The sequence below is a fragment of the Musa acuminata genome, chromosome BXJ3-8 (genome assembly GCF_036884655.1).
Source record: "Musa acuminata AAA Group cultivar baxijiao chromosome BXJ3-8, Cavendish_Baxijiao_AAA, whole genome shotgun sequence".
In the NCBI taxonomy this organism is placed as follows: Eukaryota; Viridiplantae; Streptophyta; class Magnoliopsida; order Zingiberales; family Musaceae; genus Musa; species Musa acuminata.
The window spans coordinates 1333213-1353803 of NC_088356.1; the positions used below are offsets into that span (position 1 = coordinate 1333213).

The 20591-nt window shown below is 40.9% G+C and overlaps 4 protein-coding genes across 5 annotated transcripts; 1 reads left to right on the plus strand and 3 right to left on the minus strand.

Moving 5' to 3' along the window:
• Positions 1-4614: 4614 nt before the first annotated feature.
• LOC135645215 (histone deacetylase HDT2-like) lies at positions 4615-8112 on the plus strand. Of its 2 annotated transcripts, none has more exons than XM_065163383.1 (10): positions 4615-4745; positions 6066-6136; positions 6217-6437; positions 6571-6587; positions 6676-6726; positions 6824-6999; positions 7233-7313; positions 7453-7561; positions 7637-7775; positions 7859-8112. In XM_065163383.1, the coding sequence occupies exons 1-10, from the start codon at positions 4733-4735 to the stop codon at positions 7920-7922; spliced, it is 942 nt and encodes a 313-aa protein (XP_065019455.1). In that variant the 5' UTR covers positions 4615-4732; the 3' UTR covers positions 7923-8112. The 2 variants fall into 2 exon arrangements, with proteins under 2 accessions (XP_065019455.1, XP_065019456.1); XM_065163384.1 differs by having other exon boundaries at positions 6688-6726.
• A 224-nt stretch (positions 8113-8336) lies between these two features.
• LOC103994107 (sugar transport protein MST8-like) lies at positions 8337-10264 on the minus strand. The gene is made up of 4 exons (XM_009414399.3): positions 10079-10264; positions 9661-9983; positions 8958-9587; positions 8337-8886 (listed from the first exon to the last, which is right to left on the minus strand). Exons 1-4 carry the CDS (start codon positions 10209-10211, stop codon positions 8434-8436), a joined length of 1539 nt encoding a protein of 512 aa, XP_009412674.2. The 5' UTR covers positions 10212-10264; the 3' UTR covers positions 8337-8433.
• Positions 10265-10517: 253 nt separating this feature from the next.
• LOC135644929 (calcium-binding protein PBP1-like) lies at positions 10518-11028 on the minus strand. Its single transcript, XM_065162909.1, has one exon. It carries the CDS (start codon positions 11003-11005, stop codon positions 10667-10669), a length of 339 nt encoding a protein of 112 aa, XP_065018981.1. The 5' UTR covers positions 11006-11028; the 3' UTR covers positions 10518-10666.
• Positions 11029-13679: 2651 nt separating this feature from the next.
• On the minus strand, positions 13680-20292 carry LOC135644415 (mRNA cap guanine-N7 methyltransferase 1-like). The gene is made up of 13 exons (XM_065161960.1): positions 20139-20292; positions 19886-20022; positions 19324-19392; positions 19046-19117; positions 18125-18226; positions 17357-17413; positions 17009-17147; positions 16031-16095; positions 15852-15902; positions 15264-15326; positions 14276-14399; positions 14142-14203; positions 13680-14078 (listed from the first exon to the last, which is right to left on the minus strand). The coding sequence occupies exons 1-13, from the start codon at positions 20212-20214 to the stop codon at positions 13986-13988; spliced, it is 1110 nt and encodes a 369-aa protein (XP_065018032.1). The 5' UTR covers positions 20215-20292; the 3' UTR covers positions 13680-13985.
• Positions 20293-20591: the final 299 nt, after the last annotated feature.

Below are 20591 nucleotides of genomic sequence, written 5' to 3' on the forward strand. Positions count from 1 at the left end.
TTATACCTCTTTGATTATGATTGCTCGTTTGTAATATTATGCCTCATTGATTTGATTATTTTTAGGCTTGAGATTGGTTTGATTGAAGTTAGGAGTTCATTTGGATCATTTACAATGTTTTTGAATATATTTTATAGTATTTTCATTGTGAACAAGTTAATTTTTTATTTTTTTTTGTATTTGAGTGATGTTATTCTTAAACTATTATAAATACTTCAAATAATATCATACAGTTTTCACTATGTTTTGATTTTATTCATTGTGTTTTGATTTATCATATTTTTAAATAGATTTTATAGTGATTTTTATTGCGATAATCCAAAAATATAATAAGTTAAAAATATTATAACGGATGAAAAAATTCATAAGAAACAATTAGGATATCTTTCAAATTAGAGACACTGTTTTAAAAAAACTATAAAAGAGATTATCAATTAAAGAATTAAAATGTAGATTTTTTTTTTAGGCGAATCACCCAATTACTGACTAATAGAAATTAATACAATGTGGATTTTGTTGTATTAATCGAAGAAAAAAAGGTTTTAAATTCATCAGCGTCAAGATAAAAAAACAGAAGACAAATAAACAAAGATCCGAAGGATGCCTCTGGGTTGAGGTGGCTGAGCAGCTGGGAGGATGAACTTTAATCAACACGCAATGAATCCACGGTTTGATACAATAAGTTGAGCAAGAATTTTCTCTATCGTACACCAATCCACTCATGACCTCAATCGTTCATCCTCTCTCTCTCAATCACAGAGGAAAAGGCGTCACCTTTACGACGTGTGGAAGGTACAAAGCCTGGACGAAGTGGCGTGGGAATCGTGGTTTCTGGGTGTAGAGAGGCGGTGGCGGCGTCCATTTCTTTATGTTATTATCATCATCTCCTGTCTAAAGAAGAACAGTGAAAGATCTTCACAGTGGCAGCAATGGAAAAGATGAAGCCTCGACTTCTCTTCCTCCTCGTCACCTATTTTGTCTGCCAGCTGCAGTCCGGCGAACCCATCGACTTCGGTAGTTTGCTTGACGCATAGGCTTTCTTTGGTTGTTTCTTGCCTCTACATTCTTCTTGGGGCTTGTGGAGTCGATGATTGCAAATGTGTTGTGGATGTTCTCATAGGAAGATGTGGCAAACATTTGGCTATAAGATTTAATTCAGATGAGAATTCAGGATTGTTAAGAGCTTTATTCGGGTACCATGAAGGATTACAATACCTTGAAACTTTGCAGCGGCAGCGGCAGCGGCAGAGACAGGAGGTGGTGGCAGAGGAAGCAGATTATCCCGTCGTGGTGGTGGCAGCAGCGGTGGCCAAGGGCACGGTGGTGGCAGCAGCGGTGGCCAAGGGCACGGAGGTGGCGATTCAGGTACCGCAGCTGATTCAGGTACCGGAGCAGTGATTCCGATTCTTGGAGCTGCAGCAGCAGGCCACCCAAGGAACGACGGCGGGGGTCACAACCATCGACACAATGCTGCAAGCAGCCACAGCATCCCCTTTCCCGTCATGCTTACTGCAACTGCTTTCTCAGCTGCCATTCTTGTTTACTAGCAGTCGTTGCCTCTCTTCCTGTAACTACAGACAAAAGCTGAGTTGGGTTGTGCAATGCTTTGTGTGGAGAAGAGTTGTTTTTCTTGAGATCTTTAACCACTGTAATATCAGAAGTCGTGTTTGAACTAATATCCATATCATTTGCATGTCTAAATTCCTTATTCTAACCCATTTATTCCATGTTTCTCGATTTTATTCATGTCTGGATTACCTTGGAGCGCACGAAGAGGTAGCTTGATAAAGAATGAAGTGCTCTGAAGGTCATGCCACTTTATTCCAAGCTGATGACGATTCCGACACCGTCAACATCTCTTCCTCTTTCTGTCTTCGGTATGCCTGCGAAGAAGATGCTCTACAACTGACTCTTTTTTCAAAAGGGATGTTAGGATTCAGTGTTATCAAAATCTAGCTGGAAGGAACAACCTGGTGGCTCCTCTGCTGCTTTTGTTCTCTCGTGATTATTTCACCATTTGGGCTTGTGACCAGCATCAAGAACCTTAAAACCATAAGAGAAAGCAAAACTGTTCGATAATATGTACAGACAAAGTCATCGGCTAAAAGGAACAGAATATCGTAAGCAAGATCCTTCAGGCAGTGCAAAGATCAAGAATATGATCAACAAAACTGAGAAAGAAAGGAACTACTAAGTTTGAACCATGACATTCACCACCTCTTTCCCATTCGCCTGATGGTCTAGCCAGGAAGCCTTTGATTCTAGGAATTGTGGCAACGTATTATCGAGCTCGGAGCTCCTAACGACGGGTGCAGGCAAGTCCAATTCAAACCTTGCGTTGGGATGCTGCAAATGAGTTGAGAGGATCATCAAATATAGATAGAAGGGACCAATAAGACCTAAAGCCACCAAAAACAATGACTTACCGCAAGTCTAAATTCAGCAATTGGGTTCAAGCATATGTCCCAGCGACCTCTACATTCGAGGGGGAACTTTCCGATTTTCTGCAAGTTTGAAACCAATAATGAGAGAGCAACTTTGTGGAGTTCCAGTTGCTTCTTTGTATTTTTAGTTCCGCAATTCAGTGCAAAACAAACATGGAAAAATGAAATCCTCACCATCAAGTTTAAACTTTTTGTTCATGCTACAGGGAAACAATAAAATGAAAAATCAGATGGTGATCAAAATCTTGATTTTATTTCCTTTCATTCTTACGGAATGTAAAGCGTTCACCATTGATGAAATCTAGCTCTTTTCATTCAAGACATCATAGGAGAATTCTTCTAACATATCATTTCTAAAAATGTGTTGAAGATTTATCCTGACATATCATCATGACAGTCCATTAATGGTATTAGAAACAAGAGTAGTTCACAACTTATGTGGCAAGCACATGCCCTTGCAGTATACGGTGTGCACATATATAGATATTGATATAGATGAAGAGAGAGCAAATACCACATTGAATTAACGAAAAAAGAAAAAGAAGACAAAAGAAAGAGGAAGAAAACCTGCACAGAAGTTTGAATGTGTAAATTAGGATGAGGGAAAGACATTCCAGGATATGGAGGCACCGAATATCAAGATGAGTACACATAGACTGATGTGGAGTGATCATGAACTTCCAAAGGGCCATAGTTGACTGCAGTAGGTGCTGAAGGCAATAGCTAAAGTCCATGTACGTGAGAGTATAGACCAAGTTTGGAGGTCCACAGGAATTTGAGCTTTGTGACCTGATTCAAGCTGCGGAAACTCTGTGTTGTAATTAACAACTGGGGAAAATAATGGCTGCATGGTGTAAAGGCCACTATTGAGTCCAACCCCAGTATCTAATTTTTGCATCCATCTGAAAACAGGTAGCATACCCAAATGATCAAGTTATAAGCATATGCAACACAGTGCATAAAATAAAAATTAAAGCCTACTCTGGAACATTATTAGCCATTCCATGATTGAATATACGATATAAGACAGGAGATAATACTGTACTACAGCAACAGTTAAATTGACTTTAGACAGTGCCCAATCATTGCTCTTGCAAGAAGGATTCACAGACGAGTAAAATGTATACCATGCCAAACGACTTTCAGAATGAAGACTTACAGGGGGGAAAAAACTAAAGCTTAGTGGTAATCTGCCACGAGTCAGCGGCATCAACATATTGTTTTTCTGACAAAAATTAGAACTTCAAAAAGGGAAATCACATAAAGCACTTCCAAAGATAAAAAGGAAAAAGATATTGATCATGCTTAAATCTATGATGCCATAGAAAAGGCTGCACAAAATAATATCTAGTTTTAGTTAAAAGAAGATCTTCTTTTCTTTTCAAAATCCTGATTGTATGGCATTCCTTCCTTCAAAGGCAGATGAATGGACAATCTAAGCAGACGATCATTCACGATTTCAACAACACAAACCCGAACAAGAGAGCTCGATTCAAGAATCAGGGGGAACGCGCCAACAACGAAAAAGATGCTTACCCGCCAGTCGCTCCAGGGGCATTTCCAGATCCTCCCGGAGGAAATGGTCCACGTGGCTCACAACATCAATCGAGGTCGCGTCCTCCTCGACGGCGCCGGACAGACGGAGATCTTCGGTGGAGTCGAGGAGGAGCCGGCCGATGCTAGCGTCGAGATCCATCTCCCACGCCGCGGTGATCGTCCGCCAAACCCTCCATGTCGAGGGAACGGCAGGAAGCACCGCCGATCGCTAGGGTTCGGGGAGATCCGGCGGAACCCCGGCCCTCCCCGCCAAGACTCCATAGGAGAAGCGGAGGAAATGCGCGACGATTGACGACGACTTGTGGCAACGGAAATCGATGGGGGAAAAAGGTAACAAAATGGTAATGCGAAGGACTTCTCTGCAATTAATCCGTGGAATCGGGCAGTATTTAACATATAAGCCCTCTGCATTTTTTAACCCACATCTGTTTTCTTAAGAGCTTATCTCACTCTTTTTTTGGTATATAAAATTAAAGGAATAAATATGAAAATGATTGCCACGTAGGCGACGTACATGTGATTTAAGCGAGCCAGGTCAAACGGTGAGTCATTCTCACACACGCCCTCCGTGATCGAGCAATCAACGGCAGAGATGTGCGCCCGAAAGCTTCGATGGGTCTTCTCCCCGGCTTTAAAATGACTCGTGGATCCCGCAAAACCCTAAATCGTCACTCCACTCGCCAGTTGCTTCGCGCGCCCCTCTCTTCCCGGCATCCCCGTTTCCCATCGCCATGGAGTTCTGGGGTAATCTGCCTCGACTTCCCTTCCTTCTTGTTGTATCCGTCCCTCTTCTCTCTCGATTTGGTCCATCTGTTCGACTATGGATTTGGATATCTGCCCTCCGACCGCTCATTTTGCCTCGTAACCGTTGATGACCTTGTAGTTCATGAGATTATCTGCGAGCATCTTGGGTTTTTGGGTTCTTATTCATCATGTTGTGTTCATTTCTCTGTTTTTTGTATCTTGTTTTGTGGCATTGCGTCCCAGATAGTTGCTTTCACCACCTATTCTGAAGCACCATGAACTATTCTTCCAGATTTTCGCATCTTGATACTGTGAAATAGTCTCTCGTTCATACTCGAGGTCCGTATTTTCTGCATGTCACTCTTGGCGGTGGACTTCGACGAATTATGTGATGCTTCGAATGAACGCAGAAAGAGGTCCGCACGGGAAAGCTATATGCATCAAAGATACATCATAAAGCATTTCTGATGAATCCGCTCAAGAATATAGCTTTTTTCCGGGAACATTCTCAGTGATGATCGATAGCAATGTGATAGGATCCGTTACATGGTCGACGTTTATGTATCTCGTGCAGTTTAGTCTTGCAGTGGGTTATTGTAAATTGGTTACAAAAGATAGTTTACAGTCACATTTTTGTGTTGTATATACCTAATGAAATGGTAGTGTCCCTTGGATACTGGAGGGAAAATGAGGGAGGTTCTTATCTTTAGTTTCGTGATGGGGGATTATAAGGTGTTTCTTCCTCTCTTTTTTTCGTTTGTTTAATAAAAAAAGTTGGTGTTCTATTTGCGATAAGCAGTCACAAGCACTTGGCAGCAACTAGTTACATCTGGCTGGATAGTGCACTGTGAATGTACTGGTGAAACCAATGCGGAACCTACTTTTTATGAACTTTCTTGATGTCATGATAGGTTCATAATTGTTTTATTTTTATACCATAAATATTCTGAGTGTTGCCACCACCTTTAGCGTCAGTGGAAAAAAAAAAAAAGAATAAACTCAGCTAAAAGTTTCTTGGCTAGAACTTGAATGATTATTGTTCTCTGAATCCCCTTTGGTTTTTTATGATATTCTCTTCAAGTCCTAGCTTTTTTTTCAATTCAGCCAACGTTCTTGTTCCATTTCCATTATTAATCATGTTTATCATTTTGTGCAAATTTTTGTTCTTAGTCTAACATTGGTGAGTTGTGACTTGTATGCTGCCTTGGCTATTAAGTTGTTATAAGTTCCCCCCTTTAAAAAAGATCCTACCTTATATTTTCTCGATGTTTCTACCTGTAGCATTGTTTTCATTCATCTAATTTTGCTGCAAATTTTCAGGTGTGGAGATTAAGCCTGAAGAGACTGTCAAGGTTGATCCTGGAGAGGATAAATATCTGCATCTTTCTCAGGTTTTTCCATGGCCACATATTGGTGTATAGTTCTCAGTACTATTAAGCGATTCTGCTAAGTATTATCTACTATTATGCAGGCTTCGTTAGGTGAGACTAAGAAGGACAAGGGAAATGAGAACATATTGATCTATGTGAAGTTTAACAACCAAAAGTTAGTACTTGGAACACTCTCTGCAGACAAATGTGCTCAAATTCAATATGATTTGGTATTTGAGAAAGAATTTGAGATATCTCACAACTCAAAGAATGCAAGTGTCTACTTATGCGGCTACAGAACTGTTGCATTGGGGGGAGATGAATATCCTTTTTTATTTTCCCTTGGGAAGCTAATATACCTACTACTTCAGTCCAATGCTCATATGTCTTGCACTTTGTAAACATATTCTTGCTGCTATTGATTTCCTTGACTTGGATTTTGATTGTTGGCCCACATTTCCTGATTTTGATGGTAACGACTTGTTATGCTAATCTCAGTTGTATTTTTCACCATTTTATGTCTCCTAACAAAAGCATTTGCTACTCTGTTTGACTTCTAGAGAGTGACTCAGATGCTGATGAAGATATTCAACTTGAGCATATTGTAAATGGTGTGATTTTGAGTTTGCTTCTTAAGTTCTTTTATATTAATTTCGTTTGTGTTCCATATCTCAATGGTTTTGATGGTGTTTCTTTTTAAATTTTCAGGCAAGACTAATGTAAAGGATGAGCAACCCAAGTCCACAGCAGGAAAGCCAAATGTCGCTTCTGCCAAGGTAAAGCCTAAAGTAGCCGAACTGAAGAAGGCCGATAAGCAAAAGGCAAATAAGGAGGACGATGAAGATGATGAAGAGTCCGAGGAAGATGAATCCGATGATGATGAGGTCTGTGCGTCGACTGTCAAAACATTATAATCTCCTTTGATAAGTTTGTTTGACCCAGTATGTTAGAGGAGATTTATTTGTTCTGCCTGTTCTGTTTGTTTGGTGTCTTACTACTGTAGGTACTTTGCATTTTGTTGGCAAATTTCAAGTGAAGAAAAATATTTTATAATATTTTATTTTAGGGCTGTCGATAAGTATTTTTTGTACTGTTTGCTTGATACTTCCTTTTTCAGGATACGGCCAAAGCTGATGCTGAAGACGATAGTGAAGATGAGGATGAAAGCTCTGATGAGGATGAAGCTACCGTTAAAAAGGTAAATAAATCTTTTGCAAATTTATTTAGTCATCAGTAATTTGGGTGAAACATATTCTTTGCCTATTCATCGGGTTAGTTATTTGGCTGGAATTCTTGTAACCATGGAAAAAATGAAATCTTCATTGCCTGAGCTGCAGGCTGAGCCTTCTAATAAAAGACCAGCTGGTTCTGCCTTAAAAACTCCTGTTTCAGAAAAGAAAGCAAAGTTAAGAGTGTCTCAAGGATCAGGAGGGAGTCAGAAAAAAGGTAAAACTTGGCTCATTCGCTATATCTTATCTATCTATCGTTCTATCTTGTACGTAACCAAAAATGAGCTCGCAGGTGGTGCTGGTAAGAACGATGGCCAACCCGCTACCCCTAACCCTGCAAAACGAAGCGGAAAAACACCTGCTACCAATGACAAGTCCAAACAGCAGACTCCTAAATCCGCCGGCTCAATCAATTGCAAGTCATGTGGCAAGTATGTTTCTAATTCTTCTAACATTCCTCCAGGATCTACTTGACAGATATGACCAAGCATATAATTCCAATAATTCGCTCTAGGAAATTCAACTCTGACAATGGTCTCCAAGCTCATACAAAAGCAAAGCACGGCAGTGCCAAATGAGGCTTCTTTTCAACAAGAAGCATGCATGCAGCATGAGGATGCGGCTTGGAGATGAACCATGGGAAGTGATGGATTTCATTATCATATGGTGTTTTGGGCTTTAACAAACTTTTGGACTTTGGCGTTAAATGAGTGTAATATTTTGAAAATTTTCAAGTATTTTTAAAGTCTAATGTTGTGTGTTTAAGTGCCTGATGGGAGTTATAACTATTGTTTGGTCTATAATGGTAGAATTTGGAGATGAGTGCTCGACTATAATCGAATTCACTTTGAAAGACATGCGTGAGTAAAGATGATACCGTATCTAAGAAAAGGTCAAATAGGAAATTTGCCAAAACACAAAAACATTGTCATCAAGTTTATAAGATTATTGAACGAAAGCAAATCTCCACTAGATACAAGTTATTGCGGCGGATGATGACTTAACTAAACCGGACTGCAAACCCTAAGAACGCTGTTGACTCAAAAGCAAAGACAGATGCGAACATTGCTCGATGGATTGATGGATGGATTACCCTCGGTTTCTTCGTGCCGCCTCCATGTCGGTATCATTGTTGACGAATCTGGACCAGAACCAATGCTCCTTCCACACCAGAGTCATCTCTTCGATCGGCATGTTCTTGGTCTCGGGAAGGAACAAGGCGATGAAGATGGTCATGGCCACCTCCCATGCAGCAAAGAAGTAGAAGAGCCCAAACTTGAGGTGGCAGAGCAATGGCAGGAAGATCTGGGCCACCACGAAGGTGAACAACATGTTCACCGACACATTGATACTTTGCGCGGCTGATCTGATCTCCAGCGGGAAGATCTCACTGGGCACCAGCCATCCCAGGGGACCCCAAGACCAGGCGAAGGCTGTGACGAAGACGCAGATGCAGACAACCACCAAGACGGCGTACGTCTTCGTTATCTCTCCCTGCCCGTTTGCGCCGAACTTGATCCCGATCAAAGTGCCCACAAGGATCTGATCCACAACACCGCCATGTAAGTATCACAAGGCTGATCACAGGTAGCTCGAAAACAAGGTTGCCTCACCTGAGAGATCACCATCTGAACACCACCCTGGAGAAAGAGAGCACGGCGGCCAACTTTGTCAACGGTGATGATCGAAACGAAAGTGGCAACGACGTTGACCAATCCCGTGATGACGGCGGACATCAAGGAGGCGTCGTCGCCGAAACCGAGGGTCTTGAACAAGACGGGAGCGTAGAACATGACGACGTTGATGCCAGTGAGCTGCTGGAAGGTGGGGATTAATAAGGACATGCACAGCTGCGGCCTGTATTTTCTCTGCAACAGGGTGCTCCATGGATGCTTGACGAGTTGGGAGTCTTCGCTGGCCACGACGAGGTCGTCGTACTCGGCTTTGATGTCATCGGTTCCACGGATCTTTCGAAGCATGGACATGGCTTGCTCGTTGTGGCCACGCTCGATCAGCGAGTTGGGGGTGTCGGGGAGGAAGAGGGAGCCGACGGTGATGATGATGGCTGGTACGGCGGCAAGACCCAGGCCGAGGCGCCAACCCCACCCGCCCTCGATCTTGTTGGTGGCATAGTTCACCACGTTGGCGATGAAGATGCCAATGGTGATCATAAGCTGGAAGGCAATGTTGAGCATGCCGCGGAGCTTTGCCGGAGCCATCTCCGAGAGGTAGAGCGGAACGGACTGTTCCACCAAGTAGTAGCAAGATCAGAGCAGAACAGATTCATTATTAGTTTGATCGATCAAGAAAGCATACCTGGCTGGCGAATCCAACGCCAATACCAAGAAGGATGCGACCTATGATAAGCATAGCCACGTCCTTAGCGCCGCCATTGATTGCGGCGCCACCAAGGAAGATGATTCCTCCGCCCAACATGGAGATCCTTCTTCCGAAGGCCCTCGTTACGGCGGAGGCGAAGAAGGAGGCGACCAACGCGGCCAGGTAGAGCGAAGACGTGAAGGTCGTCAGGAGCTGGCTGTCGAACTCGCAGTACTGGTTCGTGCTCAGTGTATGCTTCTCCTTATAGTACACCTTGGGGAAGAATTTCTGCAGGAACGTATCCATCGACGTGATCCCCCCTGTCCTCGAGGAAGAAGAAGAAGAAGATGCAAGTCGTTACGCTAGATTGGAAGCGATGCAGAGTCAATACATCGAGGGATGAACGAGATGTTACCGGAGATTCCAATATCGTAACCAAAGATGAGGCCACCAGAGGAGGCCACGAGGCAGGTGACGAAGACGTAGAGAGTCATCTTCCCGGGGTAAGCCTTCGACGCACCAGGCGCCATCACTGCACCGCCCGCCATTGTTTCGAAACCAGAGGTTTCTGTTGGCACTAACAAGGTGGGAAGGAGGAGGAGAGAGGATAGGGGGAGGAAGCTTGATGTCAAAGACACATGAATTCGTAGTGTATATATAGAGATTCTCCAGTTAGATTTGATGAGATGTATAGGATAAGATAGTGTGATCTTTCTAAAACAGAAATCACAACAAACACAGACGTTCGAGATTCTTACGGATTCATTGGGAACATAAAACTCCCATCTCATTTGAAATTTTAGATTTGCTGATCGCAAGACAGCATTGCAAAATCGAACATAAAGAATTCAATATTCAAAAACACGTATTTTATTATCTAATTATTAATTTTCTGTTCCTTGTCATAAAACATTGAGTCTGATGAGAGATTATGAGCACACACATATAAATTACACACACTGAGCTCCTCGACTAGGAGGAGAAGCGTTAAGCACTGGGCTCATCAAGGGACTTGAACGTCTCGAGAGCTTCCCTCACGGCCTTCCATGAGCTCGGGGCTCAACCTGAACATGAGCACGCAGAACTCCATCTGGTCCAAGGCTCCGTCCCCGTTCAGGTCCCCCTTCCTCACCATCTCCACAAGGTCCTCGTCGCCGAGCCCCGCCACCCCCATCGCCGCCGAGTTCCTCTTCAGGCTCTCGACGGTGATCACCCGCTTCGCTGGATCCATCAGCAGCCGGAACCCCTTGCACAGTTCCTCGATCAGCCCCTCCGTCCCCAGCCGCGCCGCCATCGTCGGAAGGAAGTCCTGGAAGCTATCTGGATCCTCATGATCAGCCATGTTCTTGCTTTCTACAGGGAAGGAAGCTGCCATGGTTGCCTGCTAAATAAGGCACCGTGAGCAAGACGCAAGCTTTTGGAAGGCGGGTGCATGGCTGGTTTGGCTGGATCACGAGGAGCTAAAGGAGGCCATGCATGTCGTCTTCCTGGAAACCGCACCTACGTGAATGCGACCTTAAGACACGGCATGAACCACGAGAAGCTCATCCCCGGGGTTGACTTTCAAGTCTCCGAAATGGTTCCCACGTGACTAGTCATCCAATGACTGCATGACGCGTCAGCAGCTCGTTCCTCCTCGTACATATGTATCGCCAAGAAAACAATATAGGCAGAGGGTAGCAGCGATGTGGCAGCATATATCATCATACGTCTACTAGTCTTGGATGCTGTGCTTGTAGGATGCAATGGCGAGTAAATTCTAATGTGTGTTCTGTAATATGTACAGAGAATACGAGAAATGGTATGAGAATATGACGTCTTCCATCATTAAAGATGGTGAGGTTTCCAAAGATGGGGGTCCAGTTTTAGCTGTATGATGTTCACTGTGCAAAGAAACAGCTTTCATGAGGAAGAATGCACGTAGACATCGATCGTTTGAGTAATTGCAGACACATACAAAGACAGATGCTGTGCACTTGTTCTTCCCAGCCAACCATGGAGGATGTGGCCTTTCTCTCATAGATGTACCCCTCATATATAGCTGGCGAGCTAAAACCAAGAGACTGCGTGGTTCAGATCTGGGAATGATTGATAAGAAAAAGGATCTGGTCATCTCACAATGCTTTCATAGTTCAAGAAAAAGATAATACCATAATGAACAGAATCTCTCTCTCTCTCTCTCTCTCTCTCTCTCTCTCTCTCTCTCTCTCTCTCTCTCTCTAAAAGTTTCCATTGAAAGAACACAAAAAGATCTACTCAACCACATCACTGCAGAAGTTCCCTCTCTTCTCTCTCTCTCTCTCTCTCTGTATATATATACGAAAAATCATTGTTGTGTGCAGCTCAGGCTTTGTTATCGGAGCTTCTCTTCCTGGTGACCCGAATATTAGCGAAGATGGTACCGAAGACTACAGTAGCAAACCCTCCGAGAATAACTTCAGCTCCTGCGATCGACTTATCCGACGTACGGTGGTGCTGCGCGAGCCGAAGCGCCGCCGGCGAAAGTAGCCCCGGCTCTCCTCCATCTGGACTCACGCTAGAGGACGGTGTCTCCGCCGGCGTCAGCCGAGCCGCTGCCTGACCGAGAAAGAGCTCAAGAACGAAGAAGAAGAGCAGAAGCGATCGAACCATGGATGGCAAAGGGAGCTCAAAACTACTGATCGGGTGGCTCTTAGAATCTTGGAGTGGTGGCCTTATATAAAGTGGGAATCAGCAGGGTTGTTCTTCACGTCGTGGAAGAGGACAGTGGAACGACTGGTGGCCTTCGGCGATTATCGGTGAGCGATCCGAGTAGATTCGAGGTCACGAGAGAAAGCGATCGCAGTGTCTCTGTCAATGACATGAGAATACAACTGGATTTAGCATTTGGAAATGTCAGAAAACAGAAACAAGATGATGGAGATGCAAAGACATAGGAACGAACTGTGTCACAAAGAAAGGGAATTCGGCATTTCCTTCTTGTCTCAACTCGATGTCTGCATAATTGAGATAAGATGAAAGAATGGTATCTGATCATTAGCTTACGATTCCTGAATCCGGTGGCTGTACCCTATCCATCAATCTGTGTGTATGTTACTACTTCCATGACCAAATAGCTTATTATTAACCGTGCTGTCACATCTCACCATCCATCACGCATGAACCACTGTGTAATGAATGGGTCCTCCGATGCACGTAGCAGTTGATGCAGAAGCTGCAACAGGGGCTGTGCATGGGTAGTAGTACTCCAAACTGTTGTCTCGACGACTACAGAGAGGCAACTCAATGCAGTCATTTTCGTCTGCAGAAGATGCAAGCTTAAGTTTTGGAGACCAAACTCTCATCCGATGAGTTCTATCCGTCTCGATGTGCAACAACAGCTGGGCACTGCTTGCAGAGAGCGCGTCGCAACCTCGACCACTTGCGTTTCAATCAAGTAAGTTTTCCTCGAGCTCGCATCGCATCGCATCGATCATGTGGATTCCAACTCATCATCAGGAGTAGACATTTCGATAGCCACACGATTGGGACAGAAAAAGTCGGCAATGAAATCTCGAAATGTCTAATTCCTACGATGTGATCTACCAATGGATCTTGAGAAATTACTTTTTGACCTAGCAACATTATTCTATGATAGATGAGTCTCACAAAACAATCTCAAAGATTATTTCTCTTTGAGAAATAGTTGGTCACGAAAGATCAAAAATACAAAATAGTAGCATGCGAGTGGTCAACAACCACATTAACCGATTGGGTAGAAATATATACTCTGTTCTTTGACAGAGTCATGATCATAATTGATGTGGGGCACTTAGACAGGTTGTCAATCAAAATGATTGATCAAATTAGATGAAAAAGGACCAGATGCAGACCTTGTGATCATTGTAGGTTGTGTTCGGTCCTATCACAAGAGCTTGCTGCAAAGAAGGAAAAATGGAAGATGCCAACAAAATATATTTCCTTAACTCACAAGAGCTTCATGATCATCCTTTGCAAGTAGACAAGTGAAGATCTATCTACTTGAGGAGCTACTGCAATTTAAGAAGACAGATCCAACTGTTAGCAAACTCTGGTACAATCAGTCATTGGAACAAGTAAGATGCTAATTTTTTCTTTGTAACAAAAAATAAACAAGTAATCAGTCTGCTAGTACACCAGAAAGAAATTTTCATCAATTTATCTAACTTGCACTAGGAAACAGATTTTAGCCAAACCCATTTGTATAAATCTTATCCTGCTTGCTTTATTATTTGTTAGCTCCATGAGTACTGTCATGTAGACCCCAACGCTCTTTGTATGATAGCGCGGACTGGAGCACCATCTTAACCAAAACAAAAGAAAACTCAGCTACTGATGAACTCAATGTCATCCTCTGATATGTGCATTTTCCCTTTATTGATGTTGCTGTTCCTCCGACTTGAACTTGGCTGACCTCTCTGCAAAAGAATCACCCTAATAATGTGATCCAATTCGAACCAAAAGTAAACATTGTTGGTTACCTTTCTCAACACAAACGCCAAGTAGAGGTACGCCACATCCCACTCGTCCTGAGATAATGTGCCTGCATGTTTCAATGTTTAGGAAAGGGACATCAGCATGAGGTCTAATAAGTTCATAGAATAAAAGATCTTACTTTGATCCTGATTTCCATCGCCTAGAGCACCGAGTCTTCGCATGAGGTCAACAAACTCAGGCTTTTTTAAAAACTCATTAACAAACTCATGTGAGTTTTTCACAAAAATGAGCTCCAGATCATACTGTGCAACAAAAAGAAACTAAAGAATTTGAGAATCAGTTGCAAAGAACAAAACTATGTTTGTTATAGGTGGTGTCATAGAAGATCATGAATGTCCAAAAACAGATGTTAACACAACAAGACAAACATGGTTGAACAAAACATTGTCAGCACTCGTCGGTTGAGAACCAAAAAATAGCTGAATAATGAATTTTAAAGACATAATTTTACATTGTACTTTAGACATGGAAAGAAAAATTATGGACTGATTGTGCAGACATGCATGCAAATGGAGCCATAATCTCACCTGCTCGCTGGTCCTTGCCACCGTGGTCCCACTTCGCTCATTCATCAACATAAAACAAGGGGGAATATTTCTTGCGGAAAGTCTAGGTTGGTTACACATAAACAAAAGGTGCCATGTAGAACAAGTTACAAAATAGATGAGTCATTTTATGTAACTAACAAAAATGAAGTAATCAACTACGGTATTATCAGGTTAAATTAACAAGACCTATGTGGTAGGTGTAACTTCAGGATGAGGATATGTCAAATATACAGTACATGTTCACAGGCCAAATTAAAATAGATATGTCAAATATACAGCACATGTTCACAGGTTACTTTTTGTTAAATGCTGACAACTTAATACGCATATAAATGATGTAAATTTGGCATATGCAAACAAACATTAAACAAAATGCACTAGTGACTCCTATTCCGAAATAATCGAAGTCATAGAAATAGAAGTCATTGCCAATTTAATCATGACCAGAAACAAATTGCAAAAACAAATTAACTGGATCATATGACATACATTAAATAAACTCAACAGAGTATATTATCCAACAGAAAACCAAGTTCTGAAAGGAGTTTCAACCAGTACCTCTTCTGCTAGGCACTTGAAGACATGAAATGGAACAATCCACTCAGGACAATCAACAGCATCCTGCATGGCACTTAATTCAGTCAGGTACATGAGCAATTTGCAGCAAAAGCTTGCAAACTGAAACATCAAATGAACAGAAAGTCTGAAAATAACTAATAGCACAGCTTGACCATACGTTTTTTTAAGATGGCTTGACCATACATCTTAAATCGCATTATTTAACTGAACTAGAGTAATATGCCAACATTTGGTTGTGCTTTTATATACACCAATGACTCAAAAGAATTAACTGAAAGGTGAAACCTATTAGTCATAAAACAATTAGTTGCAAAAGAAGTCAAACTAATTCAATCCAAGTTTATAATTTCAGAGAAACAGAACTCATAGAAGCACTTCTAAACAAAGGTGTCATTGCATAATAATAACAGAAGATAACATAATGCCTTATAACACAGTCAAAGGACTTTAGAGTTAGATGCTTGGTTTGGTTGTCAACTACAGATGCACAATGTAGCAGAAAGCCATAAACAAAGAATTTACTGAAAGTGGGGTAGAACATAGAGAAAATCCTGGCCTTTTCCTTACCTCTAAATGGAACTTGTACTTGACTCCAAATGGGCAAGATGGTTTGAATTTCTGAGCCATGTCAAAGTGTTCAATTGTTACTACTAACACTTGTTAAAAGATAATATACTTAATGAATAACTGAATATTAGAAAAGCAATCAATAAAGGATTGGAGATAAAGAGTAAGAGCTAGCTAACCTTGGAAGAATATTCTTCATCAAAGCATATCCAATAAACACTGTTCCCAAATTCTAATCCTTCAGCTGATTGCAAAGCAAGAGATAAACCATAAATGGAAGATCCAAGAAAGTTATACCATATATGATTTACTACTATGGACACAAGGACAGAAGAGAAACATAAAAAAGCCATAATGTGAAATTAGAATGGCATCTGTGCTCTCTTATGTGCAACCTCCAACATCTTTTTGGGTGTATATATACATACATGTATATATATGTATATATATATATATATATATATACAGATATACATATATATACATGCATATATATATGTGTGTGTGTATATATATATATATATATATATATATATATATATATATACCAAATGATCTTGTACTTCAAGAAGACAGTTAATTTGTTAAAACACTCTACATATTTGCTTCTGTAATGGTTATAAGATGAAATTAATTTGTGATAAATGAAAGAAGGGAAGTGTGTCTTCAAAATTTTCTTTCAGAATGAACTTAGTTGTACACGTCGACACATGAGCAGGCTGCATAGCACCATCCAAATGCTTAATGATCCCATTACATATCCTTCCCCATAGATAAAAGTTGTAACTCACATTACTATATATGAATCTTCTCGATGCAAATATTACAGATTAATCAAATTCCTATTCCAAATGAATTCAATAAAAAACTTCTTTCATATCTTAAACGAAGAGGGACTGATTAGAATAAATTTTCAGAAGGTATTACATTAGTTGATTAATAAGTATTCTTTTAGCCAAAACAGTTGAAAAAACTAAGTTCAAGCATCAGCCAAGCAGGTCTCATTAGCATTTCCAACAAAATCTTATTCACCATTACAGCAGAACAAAATGAAATAAGTAAAACTACTCTGCTATAGAAACATTACAAATAACGAAGTAACATGAAAAATTAGGAATTTCCAAACAAATTGAAATAAGGTGCTAAAATCTGAATACCTTCCCTGAGCCTTTTGATAATCACATTTGCATCAGGCATTGTCCCAATAAAAGTTCCTCCAGGCCGAAGCAATGCAGATACATTCGCCAATGCTTTCCTTGCACGTGCTTCAGTTGACCATGAGTAGTGTAAAGCAAACTGACATAGTTCATAAAACCATTTAATAATCATCTAAGCAACTTATTCTCACATAGGAAGTTTCAAGTTTACTTTCTGTTATGAGTAATATGCTACAAATAACTCATAGCACAATTGGTTAAAATCAGAAATATTGAAATATCTATAAGACTATAGTCCAGATTTCTTGAAGAAAACTCATGCAGCTCTAAATGCATCAAACTAGTCACCTGGCAGCTGCAAATATCAAATGGTGCATCATCACACAAATACTTGTCTAAGCGAACCTGAAATCAAGAAGACAACAAAAGTCACAGCTGGGCATCATGAAGTACTAGTTCTGAATATTATACATTAGAAGCCCATAGTATATATAGAATCAATATATAACATATGAGTACCAGACAAAAAATAATCCAAGCTTGATAAATTTTGCAAGCAACTGCTAGTATAAGAGAACGAAGTACTGGTAATATACTGATGCAATAGTAGATGGCTCAGTTTCAAACACTGTTAGAAGGAATGAAGAAGGCTCATCAACTCCGGCTTGAGAGTATCGAAGTCCAGTCGGATGCTTTAGATATAAATAACAGTGTAAATGGTGTACAAGGGACTCCATGGACTCTTAAGCCGTAATTTGTGTTATTAGACATCTTGCCAACAGGGTGAATGTTGTGGGGTTCAGATAAATTGACAGAACCTATAACTGTAACACATAGGGAGGCCAGCCTTAGTTGGGTTCACAGTGTATCTTATTTTGGGGAATGAGGATATCTACTGGATGTCTCTGAAGTTCAGTAATACATGACCCTTTTTGTCAAAAAAATACTTATGCAGCAGCCGCATCACAAGAAAATCATATAGAAGATAATTCACTAGAAAACCAAAAATTAATCTAACCTCCATCCTACTAGTCAGATGCCAAAATAAAAGGAGAGAAAGCACCTTATCTCAAGCTTTCATACTTCAACTAATGATGAGGGTAGAAACTTCATTACCTCATAACAATCAGCACAAATTAGGCGTGCAGGGAAACTGAACTTCTTCCTGCGTTGTTGCTGGTCTAAATCTCCATTATATCGAGTCTGACAGTCTCGTATCTGTATGCATCTCAGAGAAATATTAAAAATATTATTATCTGAAACTTAACCAAAATATGCAAGAGCTAAACGGCATCGCATATGTCGTATGGTTTCTGTTGCGCATGACTGCAAAAAGATGGCTGGCCTATGGAAATTTAAGGGTAGCACTATCCAACAATTGAAAAAAATATCGTATACATGGTTCAGACATGTCTAAAGAAGACAATAAACATGCCATAACAGCAAGGTAAGTCATTTTAGACAAAAGATAATGAATGATAAAGGGAGTGGAGAATGAAAAATTTATTTAGGAATGACAAGAAGGAACATTGGGAGGCATGTCTTCCAGTTTATGTGGTGCCATTTCCTCAGTGAGCGACATGGCAAGAAAGAAGCCATGATAAATGGTGCTGATCATCAATTGGGACTTAAATGTCTGAGTCTGAACAAAATAGACTAGCGGAGCTGATTCTCAATTGGGATTCAAAAGTTAAAGTCTGGACAAATACAACCGAGGCATGATTCTTCCAATAAGATATCATCTCAAATCTTTATCCTCTCCTGTGTCCTTGCACAATCCCCCTCTCAAGCAAGCACCAAATTATATTCTTTGAACACAGAATGACAATTAACATTTTAATCAGCAATTCATTTTCAACTGCTGTAAAAGAACTTGGATGCAAATGGCATGAGTATTAAGATGCATATTTTCTGTAGAATACCTGAGGAACTACAGTATAAGATAACTCATTACCTTAGAGAATAGGATATTGTACCAATGAAGCATGGAGAATTATTATCGAATTATTATCATGAAATCAATATGGAGGCACTTACAGAGCCCTCTGCTATATCCACCCCCACGTAATATCCAATTCTTGCTTTGTCCCATTTGATCAAGTCACCACCCTAAAAGGGCAACAAAGGTTAACATGAACTAGGATACAGAACATTGAATAGTTAGCATGACAGCAACACCCAAAGAAGCTGAGCAACCAGCAATAAGCCGGATAAATAGTGAATACACAAAATGTGAACAAGCGGAGCATTTGTGGACTACTGATAGGTAGCATGGTATAGATACAGTAACTGTCCCAAACATTCATGCTACTAACCTTCCCACAAGCAATATCAAGAACAGCATCTTTTGGGCGAGCATACAGCTGAATGAGGACACTTTTAATCTGTGCAACAAATATGGACAAAAAATATCAGTCACGGGAGACAAACAATAATATTGAGGATCAACATGAAGAAGTCAATCAGGAAAAGGCAGCTGCCAAGAAGATATTATCATAACTGAACCGCCCATCAGAACAAATGCTCAAAAACATCATTTGCCTTATAATCAATTTAACACAATGTTGGCCCCGAGAAGATGCTAAAAACATGACTTCTAAGTAGAAATATTACTTTCTAAGAAAATGCATTCCTTCTTCGACAACCAGTATCAAATCAGCAATCTGCTGGTCGATGAACAAGAGCATCAACCAATCAAATCCAGATGCTAAGATACGTACATTCAGAAGAGTGATAGAAACAACCCTAAAGCCCAATCCTAATCCAATGGACCAAAGACGAATGTGGAACAAGAACACCATCAACCACAAGGAAACGACCGCGACAGCGTTCCACCAGATAGATGTGAAAAAATGGCAAAAGCAAGTCACAGCGCACCCAATTGTTAAGCTTCTTCAACTGGATGATGGGGCTCGCCTCGCGCTCCTCCAGCGTCTGATTTGACCTCGCACTGTAATGATCCGCCACTCTTCGGGCATTCTCGAAGCTCTTATCCTCCACAGCACGGGATTCACCTGTAAAACGAGTGTCCAAAACCCAATCAAGAACCCTAATTTCCGGGGCGGATGACGGCGAATACAATCGGGCGGGGGAAACACAAGGGGGCAAGTCAAATCTTGCGTGGGACTACCGTAGGAATCGAGTCTGAGCTTGGATTTAGGCGGGCCGAAGGAAGTGGAGGGGGTTTCGTCGTACCCCCGCTTCATGCTTCCGCTTCAAAATTGGGAGATTTGAGAGGTCGAAGGCAGAGTGCAGCGGTAGATATACATCGATAATTTCCATATTAACCCTCCAAATATTGTGGATATATATATATATATTATATATATATATATACATGGATAAATTGTTAAGGTGTTTTTGACATATTTTAAAAAATACTATAATCATATTACGAAACACTATAGTTGAAAAATTATTAGAAAAATACTTATGGTTCTTATATTAGGTATAGCAATAAATCTAAATAATTTGTTTATAGTGTTTTTGTATCGAGTTACAAGAAAACACTATAACATGGTAAAAGAATATTATAACCGATATCCGATCTAATGGACATGTTTATCATATGATTCAATTCATA